Consider the following 16,587-nt stretch of genomic DNA (forward strand, 5'->3'; position numbering starts at 1 on the left):
AGGAAGGAGAGGAAGGAAAGGAGGGAGAGAGGGAGGTGAGGGAGAGGAGGGAGGTGAGGAGAGGAGGGAGGTGAGGGAGAGGAGGGAGGTGAGGGAGTGGAGGGAGGTGAGGGAGAGGAGGGAGAGGAGGGAGGTGAGGGAGAGGAGGGAGAGGAGGGAGAGGAGGGAGGTGAGGGAGAGGAGGGAGAGGAGGGAGAGGAGGGAGGTGAGGGAGAGGAGGGAGAGGAGGGAGGTGAGGGAGAGGAGGGAGAGGAGGGAGGTGAGGGAGAGGAGGGAGAGGAGGGAGAGTAAGGGCTCCCTGGCTGCACCAGGGGCGGGGCTCTGGGACTGTCAGGGGAGGGGCTATCAGGTACAGGAACTCCAGGCAGCCTGGGACCCCCCTGTGCCTGGGACCCCCTGTGCCTGGGACCCCCCTGTGCCTGGGACCCCCTGTGCCTGGGACCCCCTGTGCCTGGGACCCCCCTGTGCCTGGGACCCCCCTGTGCCTGGGGACCTCCCTGTGCCTGGGACCCCCTGTGCCTGGGACCCCCTGTGCCTGGGACCTCCCTGTGCCTGGGACCCCCTGTGCCTGGGACCCCCTGTGCTTCCTCTGGCAGATCAACGTCCTGCAGGCCAAGAAGAAGTTTGAGATTCTGGATTCTGTGAGTGCTGTGCGGAGGTCCTGAGTCCCCGTGTGAGGCCAGCGCTGGCCTACGGTCCCCTCCCCAGAGGCTGTCCCCCCACTGTCCCCTCCCCCAGAGCCTGTCCCACCCACTGTCCCCTCCCCCAGAGCCTGTCCCCCCCAGAGGCTGTCCCCTCCACTCCACTGTCCCCTCCCCCAGAGCCTGTCCCCCCTACTGTCCCCTCCCCCAGAGGCTGTCCCCCCACTGTCCCCTCCCCAGAGCCTATCCCCACTGTCCCCTCCCCCTCCACTCTCCCCTCCCCCAGATGCTGTCCCCCACTGTCCCCTCCCCCAGAGCCTGTCCCCCACTGTCCCCTCCCCCCTCCACTGTCCCCTCCCCCAGAGCCTGTCCCCCACTGTCCCCTCCCCCCTCCACTGTCCCCTCCCCCAGATGCTGTCCCCTCACTGTCCGCCCACTGTCCCCCCAGATGCTGTCCTTTATGCACGCCCAGCACAGCTTCTTTGGCCAGGGCTACAGCCTCCTCCAGCAGCTGGACCCCTACATGAAGAAGCTGGCCGCCGAGGTGGGCCTGGGGGAGGGGTGGGGCCTGGCTAGGGTCACGGGGAGGGGCCCCGGCACGCCTGACGTCCCCCCAACAGCTGGACCAGCTGGTGATCGACTCTGCTGTGGAGAAGCGCGAGATGGAACGCAAGCACGCCGCCATCCAGCAGCGGGTGAGCCCCGCCCCCGCCCCCGCCCCCGCCCCCCGCTGAGTGTGTGCTCGGAGGAGGGGCCGCCAGCCTCACCCCCGTGCGCTGGAGGGGCCCCCACGGTCTCGCTTGCTCACTCCTCCGGGGCTCTGTGCACCGGGCCCCCACCCAGGGCGAGGGCGGCTGCAGGTGGGAGGAGCGGCTATTTTGGGACCAGAGAGCCAGCATCCCTGTGGGGCTGGGGGCAGGGCTGTCACTCACTCCACTCACTCGCTGTCTCCCCTCCCCCCGCTGGCGCCTGCCCTGGCCCCTCAGACGCTGCTGCAGGTGAGTAGGCGGCCTCCGTGAGAGGGGTGGGGGCTGGGGGGGGACCAGGCAGGGCCTCTGCGCCACCACCCACTTCAGCACCAAGGACACCTCCCAGCCTCCCACCGTCTGCTCCCTAAGGGGCTCTGGTCCTGTCCCACACGGCCCCCCCGGGAGTGGCAGCAGCTGTCCCTCCCTGCCCCCGCTCAGCCTGCAGAGCAGGTGGCCAGGCCTCCCTCTGCGCTGCCCAGCAGCAGAACACAGGCCTCTCAGGGCCGCAGGCACCCTGAAAGGGCCTGTGTCAGGCGCCCGGAGCGGGCACTCGGGTGGGAGGGGCTGCTTCCTTCCTGATGGCCCTGCGAGGCCAGGGTGGGGGTGGCTGGAGCCCAGCTGTGACCGCGGTGGGGGCTGTGGGAGCCGGGCGTCTCCTGCCCAGCACGGGGCCGGGGCCAGCCTCACAGGGGGCGCTCACGGGCCGGCTGCGTCCCAGGACTTCTCCTACGAGGAGTCCAAAGTGGAGTTTGACGTGGACGCACCCAGCGGCGTGGTCATGGAGGGCTACCTCTTCAAGAGGGCCAGCAACGCCTTCAAGACGTGGAATCGGTGAGGAGCCTCCCTAGGTGGCGGCCGGGCAGTGTGGATGAAAGCCAGCCCCGCCTGACCCAGCTCTGTGCCCACCCACCCTGCCCAGGCGCTGGTTCTCCATTCAGAACAGCCAGCTGGTCTACCAGAAGAGACTCAAGGTGTGCAGCCAGCGGGTGCTGCCTGGGCAAGGGTGGGCGTGTCGGGGAGAGGGTGGGCGTGTCAGGCCATGCATGGGCACGTTGGGGTGAGGGTGGGCGCGTCGGGGCTGTGGGTGGGCACGTCGGGGCTGTGGGTGGGCACGTCGGGCTGAGGGTGGGCGTGTTGGGCCAAGGGTGGGCATGTCAGGCCATGCATGTGCACGTCGGGGTGAGGGTGGGCGTGTCGGGGCTGTGGGTGGGCACATCGGGCTGAGGGTGGGCGTCTTGGGCCAAGGGTGGGCGTGTCAGGCCATGCATGTGCACGTCGGGGTGAGGGTGGGCGTGTCAGGCCATGCATGTGCACGTCGGGGTGAGGGTGGGCATGTCGGGCCATGCATGGGCACGTCGGGGCTGAGGGTGGGCACGTTGGGGCTGTGGGTGGGCGTGTCGGGGAGAGGGTGGGCGTGTCGGGGAGAGGGTGGGCGTGTCGGGGCTGTGGTGAGCGTGTCGGGGTGAGGGTGGGCGTGTCGGGGTGAGGGTGGGCGTGTCGGGGTGAGGGTGGGCGTGTCGGGGCTGTGGGTGAGCATGTCGGGGTGTGGGTGGGCGTGTCGGGGTGAGGGCACGTCGGGCTGAGGGTGGGCGTGTCGGGGCTGTGGGTGGGCGTGTCGGGGAGAGGGTGGGTGCATCGGGGCCACAGGCAGGTGGGTGTATGAGGCCGTGCGTGGGCGTGTGGGGTGAGGGTGGGTGTGGGGCGCCGAGGGTGGGTGTGTCAGGCCTGCGTGGGCGTGTCCGGGCTGGGGACTCTGACGAGAGTGGACAGCTGGAAGCCTCTTGCAGTCGGGGCCGCGGTGGGGCTGAGCTGTGGGGCGCCATGGTGCCGCCCGCAGGACGCGTTGACCGTGGTGGTGGACGACCTCCGCCTGTGCTCCGTGAAGCCATGTGAGGACATGGAGCGCAGGTTCTGCTTCGAGGTGGTGTCGCCCGCCAAGTGAGGAGGCCCAGCCCGGGGCGGGGCGGGGGAGCCGCTGCCCGCCCGCGCTGACCGCGCCCTCCTCCTAGGAGCTGCATGCTGCAGGCCGACTCTGAGAAGCTGCGCCAGGCCTGGGTTCAAGCCGTGCAGGCCAGCATCGCCTCTGCCTACCGCGAGAGCCCGGACAGCTGCTACAGTGAGGTGTGCCCCGCACGGCACGCGTGTGCTGCGGCGGGACAGCTCCTGCAGACTGCGTCCGCGTGTACATGTGGTGCTTGCGTGTCCCCGTGTGTGCGTGCAACATGTACACGTGAGCATCCTGTGTCCAGGCAGTGCTTCTTGCACAGGCTCACGCGCACGTGTGTGTGGCATTTGCAGGTGTGCGCACATGCGTGTGTGCAGTATTTGGGAGTATGCAACATGCGTGTGCGTGCATGTGCACGTGCAGTTTGCGTGTGTGAACATCACGTGTGCAGTATTTGGGAGTGTGTACGTGTCGTGAGTGTGCATGAGGGAGCCTGCTGGAGCCCCACAGGACCAAGTGGCCCCTCCGTGTCCCCGCAGAGGCTGGACCGCACAGCGTCCCCGTCCACCAGCAGCATCGACTCGGCCACGGACTCCCGGGAGCGCAGCGCCAAGGGCGAGAGCGCGCTGCAGCGCGTGCAGAGTGCGGCGGGGAACGGCCAGTGCGGCGACTGCGGCCAGCCGGACCCCCGCTGGGCCAGCATCAACCTGGGCGTCCTGCTCTGCATCGAGTGCTCGGGCATCCACAGGTGGGGTCCCCGCCTGGGGCTGGGGGGGCAAGCCGCACCCGCTCACCCTGGCTCAGCCCCTCCCCTGCCGTCCAGGAGCCTGGGCGTCCACTGCTCCAAGGTGCGGTCCCTGACGCTGGACTCGTGGGAGCCCGAGCTGCTGAAGGTGGGTGTGGGCTCTGCAAGGCGCTGGGCCCGCAGGGGGGGTGCGGTGGGGCGGGTGGAGGCTGCGCAGTGAGCTCGGGCTGACCCCGGCACGTCCCTCTGCCACCAGCTCATGTGTGAGCTCGGAAACAGCGTGGTGAACCAGATCTACGAGGCCCAGTGTGAGGGCCTGGGCAGCAGGAAGCCCACGGCCAGCAGCTCCAGGTGAGCGGGCGCGGCCTGCCCGGCCGGGGGAGCCCCGGTGCAGGAGCGCGGCTCATGTCTGCCCCTGGTCCAGGCAGGACAAGGAGGCGTGGATCAAGGACAAGTACGTGGAGAAGAAGTTCCTGCGGAAGCTGCCCACCGCCCCAGCCCGGGAGGCCCCCCGGCGCTGGCGCGCGCAGAAACAGCGGCGCCCCGCCCATTCGCCCCACGCCCCCGCCACTCGCCGCAAGGGTCGGCTGGAGCCGGTGCCGCCCTCCGTGGCCGCTCTGTCCTCAGGTGCGGGGGCTGCCAGCGGGGCCACCCCCAGCTCAGGCCGCAGGGCGCCGGCCCCTGGGCTCAGCTTGCGCTCTGCACCCCGCCCCGCCCTGCAGCCGCCGCTCTGGAGCGCAGGTTCCGCCGGGACTCCCTCTTCTGCCCGGACGAGCTGGACTCTCTGTTCTCCTACTTCGACGCAGGGGCCGCTGGGGCTGGGCCGCGCAGTAAGTGCGCCGGGGCCCTCCAGCCCCGCCAGGGGAGCCGAGCAGGGGCCAGGGGAGGCTTGCCCTGCCCTGCGGGCGGCCACTGCAAGGGCAGGTGCTCCACGCCCGAGGGCCTGGGCTGAGACAGGGCATCCCCGGGGGTGGGGCTGGGGGGCCGACTGGAGGGCTGGTGCGGCGGACGCTAGGGTGGCACCCTGTGGGCACAGGGAAGTGATGTGTGCTGGTGCGGGGGTGAGCAGGGCTGGGGGTGGTGAGGGTGTGGGCAGCAGAGGGCGCTGGGGGGGAGGGTGTGGGCAGCAGAGGGCGCTGGGGGGGTGGGGTTGGGCAGCAGAGGACGCTGGGGGGTGGGGGTTGGGCAGCAGAGGGCGCTGGGGGGAGGGTGTGGGCAGCAGAGGGCGCTGGGGGAAGGGTGTGGGCAGCAGAGGGCGCTGGGGGGGTGAGGGTGTGGGCAGCAGAGGGCGCTGGGGGGTGGGGGTTGGGCAGCAGAGGGCGCTGGGGAGTGGGGGTTGGGCAGTAGAGGGCGTTGGGGGGTGAGGGTGTGGGCAGCAGAGGGCGCTGGGGGGTGGGGGTTGGGCAGCAGAGGGCGCTGGGGGGGAGGGTGTGGGCAGCAGAGGGTGCTGGGGGGAGGGTGTGGGCAGCAGAGGGCGCTGGGGGGAGGGTGTGGGCAGTAGAGGGCGCTGGGGGGTGAGGGTGTGGGCAGCAGAGGGCGCTGGGGGGTGGGGGTTGGGCAGCAGAGGGCGCTGGGGGGGAGGGTGTGGGCAGCAGAGGGTGCTGGGGGGAGGGTGTGGGCAGCAGAGGGCGCTGGGGGGGTGAGGGTGTGGGCAGCAGAGGGCGCTGGGGGGAGGGTGTGGGCAGCAGAGGGCGCTGGGGGGGAGGGTGTGGGCAGCAGAGGGCGCTGGGGGGTGGGGGTTGGGCAGCAGAGGGTGCTGGCGGGGGTGGGGTTGGACAGCAGAGGGCGCTGGGGGGGAGGGTGTGGGCAGCAGAGGGCGCTGGGGGGTGGGAGTGTGGGCAGCAGAGGGCGCTGGGGGGGTGGGGGTGTGGGCAGCAGAGGGCGCTGGGGGGTGGGGGTTGGGCAGTAGAGGGCGCTGGGGGGTGGGGGTTGGGCAGTAGAGGGTGCTGGGGGGTGAGGGTGTGGGCAGCAGAGGGCGCTGGGGGGTGGGGGTTGGGCAGCAGAGGGCGCTGGGGGGGAGGGTGTGGGCAGCAGAGGGTGCTGGGGGGAGGGTGTGGGCAGCAGAGGGCGCTGGGGGGGTGAGGGTGTGGGCAGCAGAGGGCGCTGGGGGGAGGGTGTGGGCAGCAGAGGGCGCTGGGGGGTGAGGGTGTGGGCAGCAGAGGGCGCTGGGGTGTGGGGGTTGGGCAGTAGAGGGCGCTGGGGGGTGGGGGTTGGGCAGTAGAGGGCGCTGGGGGGTGAGGGTGTGGGCAGCAGAGGGCGCTGGGGGGTGGGGGTTGGGCAGCAGAGGGCGCTGGGGGGAGGGTGTGGGCAGCAGAGGGCGCTGGGGGGGAGGGTGTGGGCAGCAGAGGGCGCTGGGGGGGAGGGTGTGGGCAGCAGAGGGCGCTGGGGGGTGGGGGTTGGGCAGCAGAGGGTGCTGGCGGGGGTGGGGTTGGACAGCAGAGGGCGCTGGGGGGGAGGGTGTGGGCAGCAGAGGGCGCTGGGGGGTGGGAGTGTGGGCAGCAGAGGGCGCTGGGGGGGTGGGGGTTGGGCAGCAGAGGGCGCTGGGGGGGAGGGTGTGGGCAGCAGAGGGCGCTGGGGGGTGGGGCTGTGGGCAGCAGAGGGCGCTGGCGGGGAGGGTGTGGGCAGCAGAGGGCGCTGGGGTGGTGGGGGTGTGGGCAGCAGAGGGCGCTGGGGGGTGAGGGTGTGGGCAGCAGAGGGCGCTGGCGGGGAGGGTGTGGGCAGCAGAGGGCGCTGGCGGGGAGGGTGTGGGCAGCAGAGGGCGCTGGGGTGGTGGGGCTGTGGGCAGCAGAGGGCGCTGGGGGGTGAGGGTGTGGGCAGCAGAGGGCGCTGGGGGGTGAGGGTGTGGGCCGCAGAGGGCGCTGGCGGCCCTAGGCTGGGTCCCTCTCAGAGCTCCTGCCTTGCTTGGGTTTCAGAGACCCCAGGGCAGGTGGCCTCCCTGCTGACTGGGGAGGGGTGGGCTTCCCGAGGCCTGTGCTGGGGTGGGCTGGTGGCTCCCTGGAGCTGCCCCTTGGTTTCCTCTGCTGTCCTCACAGCCGGCGGGGCTCCCTGTGCCACTTGGTGGGTGCGTCCCCCAAGGGGCAGTTGGACGCCCTCCGCCCAGGCCTCCCTCTCTGCTGCCCTAGGTCTGAGCAGCGACAGCGGCCTGGGGGGCAGTTCGGACGGCAGCTCCGACGTGCTGGCCTTCGGCGCGGGCTCCACAGTGGACAGCGTCACAGAGGAGGGTGGGTGTCCCCTCTTCACCTCGCCGCAGACCCTCCACAGCCCCCGCCACCCCCTGACCGGTGCGTCCCCCCCCCCCCCAGAGGGTGCGGAGTCCGAGGAGTCCAGTGGCGAGGTGGACGGTGACGCCGAGGCCGAGGCCTGGGGCCTGACGGACGTGCGCGAGCTGCACCCGGGGCTGCTGGCGAACCGCGCGGCTCGCACCCGGGACCTCCCCGCGCTGGCCGCGGCGCTGGCCCAAGGGGCAGAGGTCAACTGGGCGGATGCAGAGGACGAGGGCAGGACGCCGCTGGTGCAGGCCGTGCTGGGGGTGAGCGCGCCCGCCCGTCCCGGCCGGGGCCCCGGGGCTGGGGTTGGGGTGCAGTGGCCCTGCCTGAGCGTCGGGCTCCGCAGGGCTCTCTGATCATCTGCGAATTCCTCCTGCAAAACGGAGCGGACGTGAACCAAAGAGACAGCCGGGGCCGGGCGCCCCTGCACCACGCCACGCTCCTGGGCCGAACGGGGTGAGTGCCCCCCCCCCCCGCCGCCGCCCCGCGGCCGGGGGACCGACCATCGTGCCCCGCCCGCCCTGCGCCCCATCCATCCCGCCCCACGCCGCCTCGCACCCAGTCCTGCCCGCCCTGCACCGCCCATCCCTGCCCGCACACCCCGACGCGCCCTTCGCCCCCAGCCACGTCTGCCTGTTCCTGAAGCGGGGCGCGGACCAGCACGCCCTGGACCACGAGCAGCAGGACCCGCTGAGCATCGCGGTGCAGGCAGCCAACGCCGACATCGTCACGCTGTGAGCGCGGGGGCGGGCAGGCGGGCGGGCGGGCGGCGGGACGGGGCGGGGCGGGGCGGGGCGGGGCGGGGCCTGCGGCCTCACACTGCGCCCCTCCCCCTGCCCCAGGCTCCGTCTGGCGCGCATGGCAGAGGAGATGCGGGAGGCTGAGGCGCCCCCGGGCCAGCCGGGCCCCCTGGCGGGCAGCAGCCCCACGGAGCTCCAGTACCGCAGGTGCATCCAGGAATTCATCGTTCTGCACTTGGGGGAGAGCTAGGGCGGCCGGGGACTCCCATGGCCCCTGGCCGGCAGTGGGGGGCTCTGCCTGCCTGCTTTTCCCGTCTTGCACTGCCCCGACCCCAGGGGCGGGAGAGGGACCCTGGCCCTGAGCCTTCCGAAGCCCCGGGGTCCCCCAGCTGGTGCTGTGTCGTCTGGTGCCCCCCACCCGCCCTGGGGGCCTTCTGTCCTCAGGTGACCCCTCCTCCTGCGAACTGGGTTGCTCTAGTCACAAACCACTCACAGCGGTGTGGCCTTGCGCCCACCTGCCCTGCCTGCTGGGTCTCCTCCGGCCCCTCCAGAGGCCCCTCGTGTAGGCCTGGGCTGGTGGCTGGCCGCCAGCAAGCCAGGGGCAGGAGGCAGCCCATCGGGGACCCAGCCCCAGGACCTCACTGAGTGACCCCAGCACGGGCAGGACGCTGGCGTCCCGAGGGCCCGGGGCTGGCTGCCCAGGACTGGTGCCGGGCAGCCCCACACCTATGCCTGCCTCCTCCTCGCCCACTGCCCGCCCACAGCCCCCGGGTGCCGCCCGCCCGGGACGACGCTCTGTTACAGGCCGGCCGGGTTTTCTACAAAGACCTCCTTCTGACTTAGTCTTGCGTCTTTTCTCTGTGGGCCCCTGAGGGCCCCCGGACGCTGGCCCTGCCTGCCACAGGTCGGGGGCGGGCTGCCGTTCCGCCTCCGCCCTGGGCTGGGCCTTTGCTCACCATGCGGGACCACCGATGCCTTCACTTTCCTGCCTCCTGAAAGGAGCTCTGCCCAGCCACGGCCCTTGGTCAGGCCAAGGCCCATCAGCTGGTCACTATGCAAATGCTGCCCAGAGAGACGCCATGGGCTGCCAGGTGGGCGCTAGGCCAGGCCCCAGCTCCTGGCCTGCTGGCTGTAGCCTCGAAGAGCAGAGTCGACGCCCCCTCCCTGCCTGAGCTCCACCCCCTCGCACCCTGCTTGGCCCTGGGCTGGCTGGCGATCCCTCCCCCTGCCGGTCACCCACCGTCAATAAACCTGTGCCACTTGCACCCCGCCTGCTCACTGGACCACCTGCTCTGCTGACCGCAGCTCCGCACGGAGGGCGTCGCGCTCTGGGTCCCCTGCCTGCCCCAAGGGCAGCCCTGAGTGGGGGCCGAGGCGCTGCCCCGACTCTGGGACACATGGCGGGAGCCTGGGGCTGCTTTGGCGAAATCTTGTTCCTGACACCCTGGCCCCCTCCCCCACACCCCCACTTCTCTGGTGTAGGCAGTGTCCCCTGGTGGGAGCAGGGGTGGACGCAGCCAGCAGGGATGGCCCGAGGCTGGTCTTGGCCCTGCAGCCGGGGCCCCCTGGTCCCCACAGCTTGGCTGCTTTAGCTTCTCAAGGAGGTGTTAGGGTGCCCTGGGGTCACCCGGTGTGGGTGATCACCAGGTGCAGCCACCAATTTCGTACAGAGCAGCCCAGGGGCCCTGAGACCTGTCGGTGCACCCTGAGGCTGAGGCAGCTGCATCTGGCCTGTGCACACACCTGTCCACAGGTGTGGACACACCAGGCCAGAGGGTCCCTGCGTGGGGCAGCTTCTCCCATACACACACCATTGCCCTGGGGCATGGCACCCAGAGCGGGGCCTGATGAGTAAGCCGGTGTGTGGGCACGGCTGCTGCCCATGGCCTAGGGGTGCTGGGCTGGTCCGCACCCGGTTGGTTTCGCCGCGCCGCTGCCCTCCATCGAGGAGCCAATGGCCACGCAGGGATGGTTCAGGTGCTGGGAGTCCAGCGTTGGGTTTGGCCTCCACTGAGCCCCCGGAAGCATCCGTGGGAGACGCCACCCACTGAGACCTGACCCCCCCTTGCTGTTCCCTTGTGGTGTGCGATGGCCTGCAGCAGCACTGGCCCTGGTGGGGACACCCGGCCCTGTGGAGCGTCCGGCAGCTCCACAACAGGACAGGCGGGCAAACCAGAGGCTGCCACGGCCGAGAGCAGCTGTGGCGCCTGTGGGCAGTGGGCAGAGCTGCGTAAGCTGAGCACCCGTGCAGGCCCAACTGCGGTGGCCTCCAGGGAGCCACTGCAGCCCAGGCCCTCCGGGTCTGCCAGCCACTGTTACGGGGGACCTTGTCCACGGGGGGAGTGAGTTCAGGGGAGTGAGTTCAGGGGACCTCGTCCACGGTGGGGGGGGGAGTGAGTTCAGGGGACCTCGTCCATGGGGGGGGAGTGAGTACAGGGGACCTCGTCCACGGGGGGGAGTGAGTTCAGGGGACCTCGTCCACGGGGAGGGGACCTCGTCCACGGCGGGGGGGCTCGTCCACGGGGGGAGTGGAGTGCCTGGTGGAAGATGCTTGCTGGGGCCTTGCCTTGCTGCTCGGCTTGGGCGCCCAAGACCTCCAGGGTGGGAGGGTCTCTGCGGGGGCAGGGGGGCTCAGGACACCCCCTGGAGGGAGGGACACCCACCTCTGGCGCTGGCCCTGGGAGCCTGCTGGGTAAGACTGCCGGGATCCAGTCCTGCATGTGGAGGCTTTGCTGGGACCACTGCCACCCCACCCGGCCCTCTAGGCACCACAAGCAGGTGTGAGGGACCCCCCAGCAGCCCCTTCAGGGGCTCCCAGCAGAGGTGGCCGATGGCCACCTGGCAGTCCAGCTGGAAGACAGACCTGTCCATCATGTCCTGTGCTCTCTAGGGCAGGACCCCCGACCCCAGCATCCCCTACTCAGCTGCAGGGCCTAGGGCGGCCAGAGAGGCAGGGGAGCGATGAGTTTCCCGGTCCTGGTAGAGGTCCTGGTAGAGTGTCCCTAGGGCCCGCACTGGGGACTGGGGGGACGCTCCTCACCCCAGGCCGGCTGCTGGCACAGCTGCAGTACTCGGCTCCTGCCGGCAGGGGGCAGACGTGGCAGCTGCAGGAGCAGGTCTCCACCATCAGCTGCTGGCCTTCCTGCCGCTGCCCCAGGCTGCCCCCAGGCTGCCCCCAGGCCCTGGATCCTCGATTCACCTGCGTGGTATAGGAGGCGTTGTACGCTGGGCCACGCCATGCCCCCCCCCCACTGTCTGCCGCAGCTGTAGGGGCTCCTGAGGCAGCGACCCTCGGCCTGTGGGGTGGGGGTGGGGCTTCAGTCCTGCCTGTTCCACCTGCAGGCCACCAGGGACAGGAGGTCCCGGGTGGGGGGCTAGACAGCAGCCCTTCTGCTCTGTGTCCTGCGGCTCCAGGAAGGCCGCGTGGTTTTGCCGGGTGCCCGGTGCCCCGGATGCTTCTTCCATGGACAGCAGGGGGAGCTGCACCTGCTGCTCAGCCCTGAGGACCCCGCTGAGCCCGGGGGCAGCCAAGGGTGAGGGGTGAGACCACCTGGCCCAGTCCTCCCCCCTTACTGGCCGTGTTGGGCACTCACCATGGGTGATGCCGGGGCGCTGTGTGGCCCAGATGCCATCATCGAAGGTGCAGCCGCTCAGCCGTGGGAACACCAGGAGCCTGGGCGTGGAGGTGGCACCTGCTACCCTGTGCCCACGGCACTGAGCCACACCTAACACCACACACCACACTCGGCCCAGATTCCTGTCTGTGAGGCCCCGACATGTCCCCAGGGTGGCCCTGTGGCCTGGTCACAGGTGTGAGGGGGGCCCAGCCCCTGGAGCCGACTCAGGGCTCCTGGCACTGAGGAACTGGGAGAGAGGGACCCCCCACACTCCCTCCCTCCCCACACTCCCGGACCCAGCTGGTGGAGCCTTGGCTCTCAGGGGCGGTGAGGTGAGCTAGCCAGCCACCATGAGGTCCCTGAGGGGGACAGGAAGTCACGCTGGGGCAGAGCTGGCCCTGGGCTGACCCTGGCCCGCACGACCAGAGCTGTCACCCTCTGTACGACCCTGGCCCCACTATGCAAGGGCAAGATGGCCAAGGCCTCTCTGGAAGTTCAAGGCTCAGAGGTGTGACTGGCTGGGCTGCTGGCCAGGAGACGGGTCAGGCGTGGTGTCCCTGAAGGGGGCGTGGTCCCGGGGGGCCCAGAGCCCCCACAACTGGCGCCCAAACAGGGGAACAGGGACATCTTCTCCCGCTTGGTGTGGTAAGCAGATCATGGGCAGCAGGTAAGGAAGGCACCGGTGACTCGTTTAATTCACCACTTTTTACGGAGTTAGAATGTCAGTTTGTGGTTCCTGAGTGCAGCCCATGGTCTCCTGAGGACGGTTAAAGCTAACGTGATGAAGGCGTATCGGCAGCGGTGGGTTACGTGGGCTCCGCTCAAAACAGTCATTCAGCGGTGAGAAGGAAGAGACGTTGGTGTGGGAAAGGAAACCACCACATCGATCCGCGAGTGTGAACTCGCAGACCGAGACCTGCCTGAGGTCCGAGCCCAGAGAGAAGTCATGCTTGGACCAACCTGCGCCCCTGCAGTTCCTGCGGCACCACCTCCAGCTTCTGGGGGCTCATGGTCTCACAGCACTGCGGGCGAGCCGCGTAGCCAACGTTGGGCGTGCAACGCTCTTCCCACGGAGCTCCCGGCCGCTTTGACTTTCGCTTTCCCGGGAAGCTTTCACGCCGATGGGGAAACGATGCCTGCACAGGGATGGGTTTTGATGTTACTGCGAATTTTAACTACGCATGCACTATGGACAGCCCTGCTCTCAGTGTTGTGTTGAGTTCTTGCGTGCCTGGATGGAAGGTCTGACTTACACGCTCGCCAAAATTGTATTCTCAGACCAACAGTTCCGTCAGCGGCAAATGTGGTTGGGGGACGCACAGCCGGCGTGCGATAACCCAGCGCGCCCAGCGTCTGAGATCCTGGCGGGACCGGGGCAGGTCTCGCTCACACTCAGCGCCCCGCGACCCACTGGGCGAAACAGTTGCTGCAGAAGCTTGGACAAGAGTAAGCAGCGGCACCGCTGGTGGCTCATTTACTGAGACATAAGGACCGGAGAACGTAACCAGTGAAAGATGACCCCAAACGAAGACCCAGCTGCTGTCTTGCCAGGGCACTTAGCTTACGGAAATGCCAGTGAGGACTGTCAGGCCGTTATCCGCCCTATCAAAGAGTCAGGCAATGTGCTGGATTATATGAAAGCGTGTCACAACATAGGCTCGAAGGGCCGGCGCTGTGGCGCAGCAGGTTAACACCCTGGCCTGAAGCGCCGGCATCCCATATGGCACCGGTTCGAGTCCCGGCTGCTCCACTTCCGACCCAGCTCTCTGCTGTGGCCTGGGAAGGCAGTGGAAGACGGTCCAAGTTGTTGGGCCCCTGCACCCCCATGAGAAACCTGGAAGAAGCACTTGGCTCCTGGCTTTGGATCGGCACAGTTGCGGCCAACTGGGGAGTGAGCCGTCGGACGGAAGACCTCGCCCTCTCCCTCTCCCTCTCCCTCTCCCTCTCCCTCTCCCTCTCCATCTCTGTCTCTCTCTGCCTCTCCTCTCTCTGTGTAACTCTTTCAAATAAATAAATAAATCTTAAAAAAACAAAACTTACAGCCAAGTTGCTGCCATGGAGACCTTTGCAGTAGAAAGGGGGGAGAAGGTGCTACAACTGCGGGAGGCCTGTCACTTCCGCAGAGAACGGCGGGCCCCACAGCTGAAATCGGAACCAGAAGGCAAGCACCCTGACCGGCTACGCCCCAGATGCGAGAAAGGAAAGCACGGGCTATTGAGTGTAAATCTAAAGAAAATAAAGGAGCTGCTTCCAGTTAACAAGTCGGAAAACGAACAGGTGGTAGTGTGCCTAATAGGGGCGTGGTGTGGCTAATGGGGGCGTGGTGTTCTCAGTGGGGGCGTGGTGTGCCTAATGGGGGCATGGTGTCCCTAATGGGGGCGTGGCGTTCCTAATGGAGGCGTGGCATTCTCAGTGGGGGCATGGTTCCTAATAGGGGCGTGGTGTGCCTAATGGGGGCGTGGTGTTCTCAGTGGGGGCGTGGTGTGGCTAATGGGGGCGTGGTGTTCTCAGTGGGGGCGTGGTATGCCTAATAGAGGCGTGGTGTTCTCAGTGGGGGCGTGGTGTCCCTAATGGGGGCGTGGTTCCTAATAGGGGCGTGGTGTGCCTAATGGGGGCGTGGTGTTCTCAATGGGGGCGTGGTGTCCCTAATGGGGGTGTGGTTCCTAATAGGGGCGTGGTGTGCCTAATGGGGGCGTGGTGTTCTCAGTGGGGGCGTGGTGTGGCTAATGGGGGCGTGGTGTTCTCAATGGGGGCGTGGTTCCTAATAGGGGCGTGGTATGCCTACTGGGGGCGTGGTGTTCTCAGTGGGGGCGTGGCATTCCTTCAGCCCCAAGGAAAATGGAGCTAAGGCTCCTGATACCACGCTGTCTCGGACATCCCTCGTCCTGCTCTCTCACACTAAATCTCCTTGGAAAGCCTGATAAGATCCATGCAGCATATTTTGGCCCTATCCCTCCGGAACTGTTGGGCTCATTCTGGGCCGCGCAGTCTGGCCCTTAGGTATGTGCTGGGGCAATTGATGAAGATTACGGAGGGGAAGTTGCAGTCAAACTTAGTGTCATCACAACACGACATTTGAACAAGGACATAGCCCAGCTATTGCTACTGCCCTAGCACCCCCTGACAACCCACTGCCAACCCCAGGACCGGTGGCCCGGCAGCACGGACGTAACTCTAGGATTATCCACTGCTCTAGAAGAAAATACTGAGCCTGTTTGAACACTATATAAAAGGAAAACGCTTTGCAGGAATGTTGGAGACCAGAGCCTATATCTCTATCACGAAAAGTACTGAATGGCCTGGTTGGTGGGTTAGGAACCCACTTCTAGCCTAATTGGGACAGGAAGGTCGGATCAAGGGCAGACATGCGTGAGCACTCACTGTCTCACAGCCCCAGGCCCCGATACAACCGGAGCATTGATAAAGCCTCTCATTACGGAGTTACCTATAAACCGGAGGGGACGGGACTTCCTGCGGCAAATTCTAAATTAGTGGTTAATGAGCTTTTACATAGGGGCCGCTGGGGAGAGTTCGCCTCTAAAAGAAACCTGGAAATCCTGAGCCCATCTGAACTCCTCAACAGCCCCCATCAAAGGAGAGGCTTTAAAAACAGTCACGACACAGCTGCCCCTGGGACACGCAGAACCGCAGCTTCTCCCTGGAATTCACCAGTGTTGGTTAGGAAAACGGAGACCGCTAGTCGGCCTTAGAACTGTCAACGCATCTCTAGTCCACAAGGGGGCGCCGCCGCCGGGACTCCCGAACCGTCCAGGATTCCAAAGACTGGTAGATTCTCGTTGTAGACTGAGTGTTTTTTAGCATCCTGAGGACCGGGGTAGATTTGCCTTTTCCGTTCCCTCATGTAACGATGTAGACCTGTGCATAGGTACCGAGGACAGTTCTAGCCCAAGGGATGGTGAGCTCACCTACCGTGTGTCCCCTCCACGTAGCGCAGGCTCTGGGACCTGCTAGAGCCTTGTACCCTAACGCTTGTATTATACATTGCATGGATGACAGCCCCATATCCCACCATGCCAAAAAATATCACCAGAAACATTTGAACACACTATTGAGAATCTAAATCAACGCGGGCTTTCGGTGGCCCCAGAGAAAACACAATCACACATTCCCTGCTCTTCTCTTGGGTATGTGGTCGGTTGCACAGCGATTATATCTCAAAAAACTAAAATGAAACATAACGCCCTAAATAAATGATTTTCGAAGGCTCTTGGGTGATATTAATTGGCTCCGCCCCACCCCTGGCTATGCATTAAAAATTCATTTAAACTGCTGGAGGGCGACCCTGATCTCAACAGCCCTCGCTCCATTTCCAAAGCCGCTGAGTGTGAACTCCAGTTGGCTGAAGAACGGTGAGTGTGAGCGCTACCTCCCGAGAGACCCTCGCTGCCCCCGACACGGCCGTCGACACAGAAGACCGACCGCGGGAGTGACTGCTCAGCCTGGCAGCCTCTGGAGTGGACGCGTGTGCGTCCTACGGGTTCTAAACCTCACGTCTGGACAACATAGACACCTCATTTCAGCAGCCGTGAGCGCATCACAACCCTCGTAGATCTGTCCCACCTCTGAACAAAGTCGGCCTACAGCCTGCCTTACACTTAGCCGTCATCTCCAAGTGGCCCTGGCGGACTGCACTGGCACACTGGACAGTCACTTTCCCTCAGCTGGGATCCCTCCCTCCCTCCCTCTCTCTCTTTCTTTCTAAAGTTTTATTTTTTTTTACTTGAAAACCAGAGTTACACAGAGAGAAGGAGAGGCAGAGAGAGAGAGACAGAGAGAGAGAGAGAGGTCCTCCATCCGCTGGTTCACTCCCCAAATGGCTGCAACAGCCAGAGCTGCGCCAATCCGAAGCCAGGAGCCAGGAGC

The 16,587-nt window shown here is 66.9% G+C and overlaps 1 protein-coding gene across 2 annotated transcripts in view; it reads left to right on the forward strand.

Annotated features, from left to right (window-relative positions):
• Positions 1-9,351, forward strand: part of ACAP3 (ArfGAP with coiled-coil, ankyrin repeat and PH domains 3) — a 16,608-nt gene extending 7,257 nt beyond the window's left edge. For both annotated transcript variants that reach the window (XM_051840479.2, XM_051840481.2), the window contains exons 7-24: positions 597-641; positions 1,090-1,185; positions 1,262-1,336; positions 1,628-1,639; positions 2,109-2,221; positions 2,310-2,361; positions 3,228-3,328; positions 3,400-3,511; positions 3,875-4,083; positions 4,159-4,228; positions 4,337-4,431; positions 4,505-4,707; positions 4,803-4,910; positions 7,203-7,301; positions 7,383-7,609; positions 7,693-7,802; positions 7,970-8,080; positions 8,189-9,351. In XM_051840479.2, the coding sequence (XP_051696439.2) occupies positions 597-641; positions 1,090-1,185; positions 1,262-1,336; positions 1,628-1,639; positions 2,109-2,221; positions 2,310-2,361; positions 3,228-3,328; positions 3,400-3,511; positions 3,875-4,083; positions 4,159-4,228; positions 4,337-4,431; positions 4,505-4,707; positions 4,803-4,910; positions 7,203-7,301; positions 7,383-7,609; positions 7,693-7,802; positions 7,970-8,080; positions 8,189-8,336 (1,986 nt within the window). In that variant the 3' untranslated portion in view covers positions 8,337-9,351. The remainder of the gene's footprint in view (positions 1-596; positions 642-1,089; positions 1,186-1,261; positions 1,337-1,627; positions 1,640-2,108; positions 2,222-2,309; positions 2,362-3,227; positions 3,329-3,399; positions 3,512-3,874; positions 4,084-4,158; positions 4,229-4,336; positions 4,432-4,504; positions 4,708-4,802; positions 4,911-7,202; positions 7,302-7,382; positions 7,610-7,692; positions 7,803-7,969; positions 8,081-8,188) is intronic.
• Positions 9,352-16,587: the final 7,236 nt, after the last annotated feature.

Source organism: Oryctolagus cuniculus, chromosome 7, assembly GCF_964237555.1.
Source record: "Oryctolagus cuniculus chromosome 7, mOryCun1.1, whole genome shotgun sequence".
NCBI lineage: Eukaryota > Metazoa > Chordata > Mammalia > Lagomorpha > Leporidae > Oryctolagus > Oryctolagus cuniculus.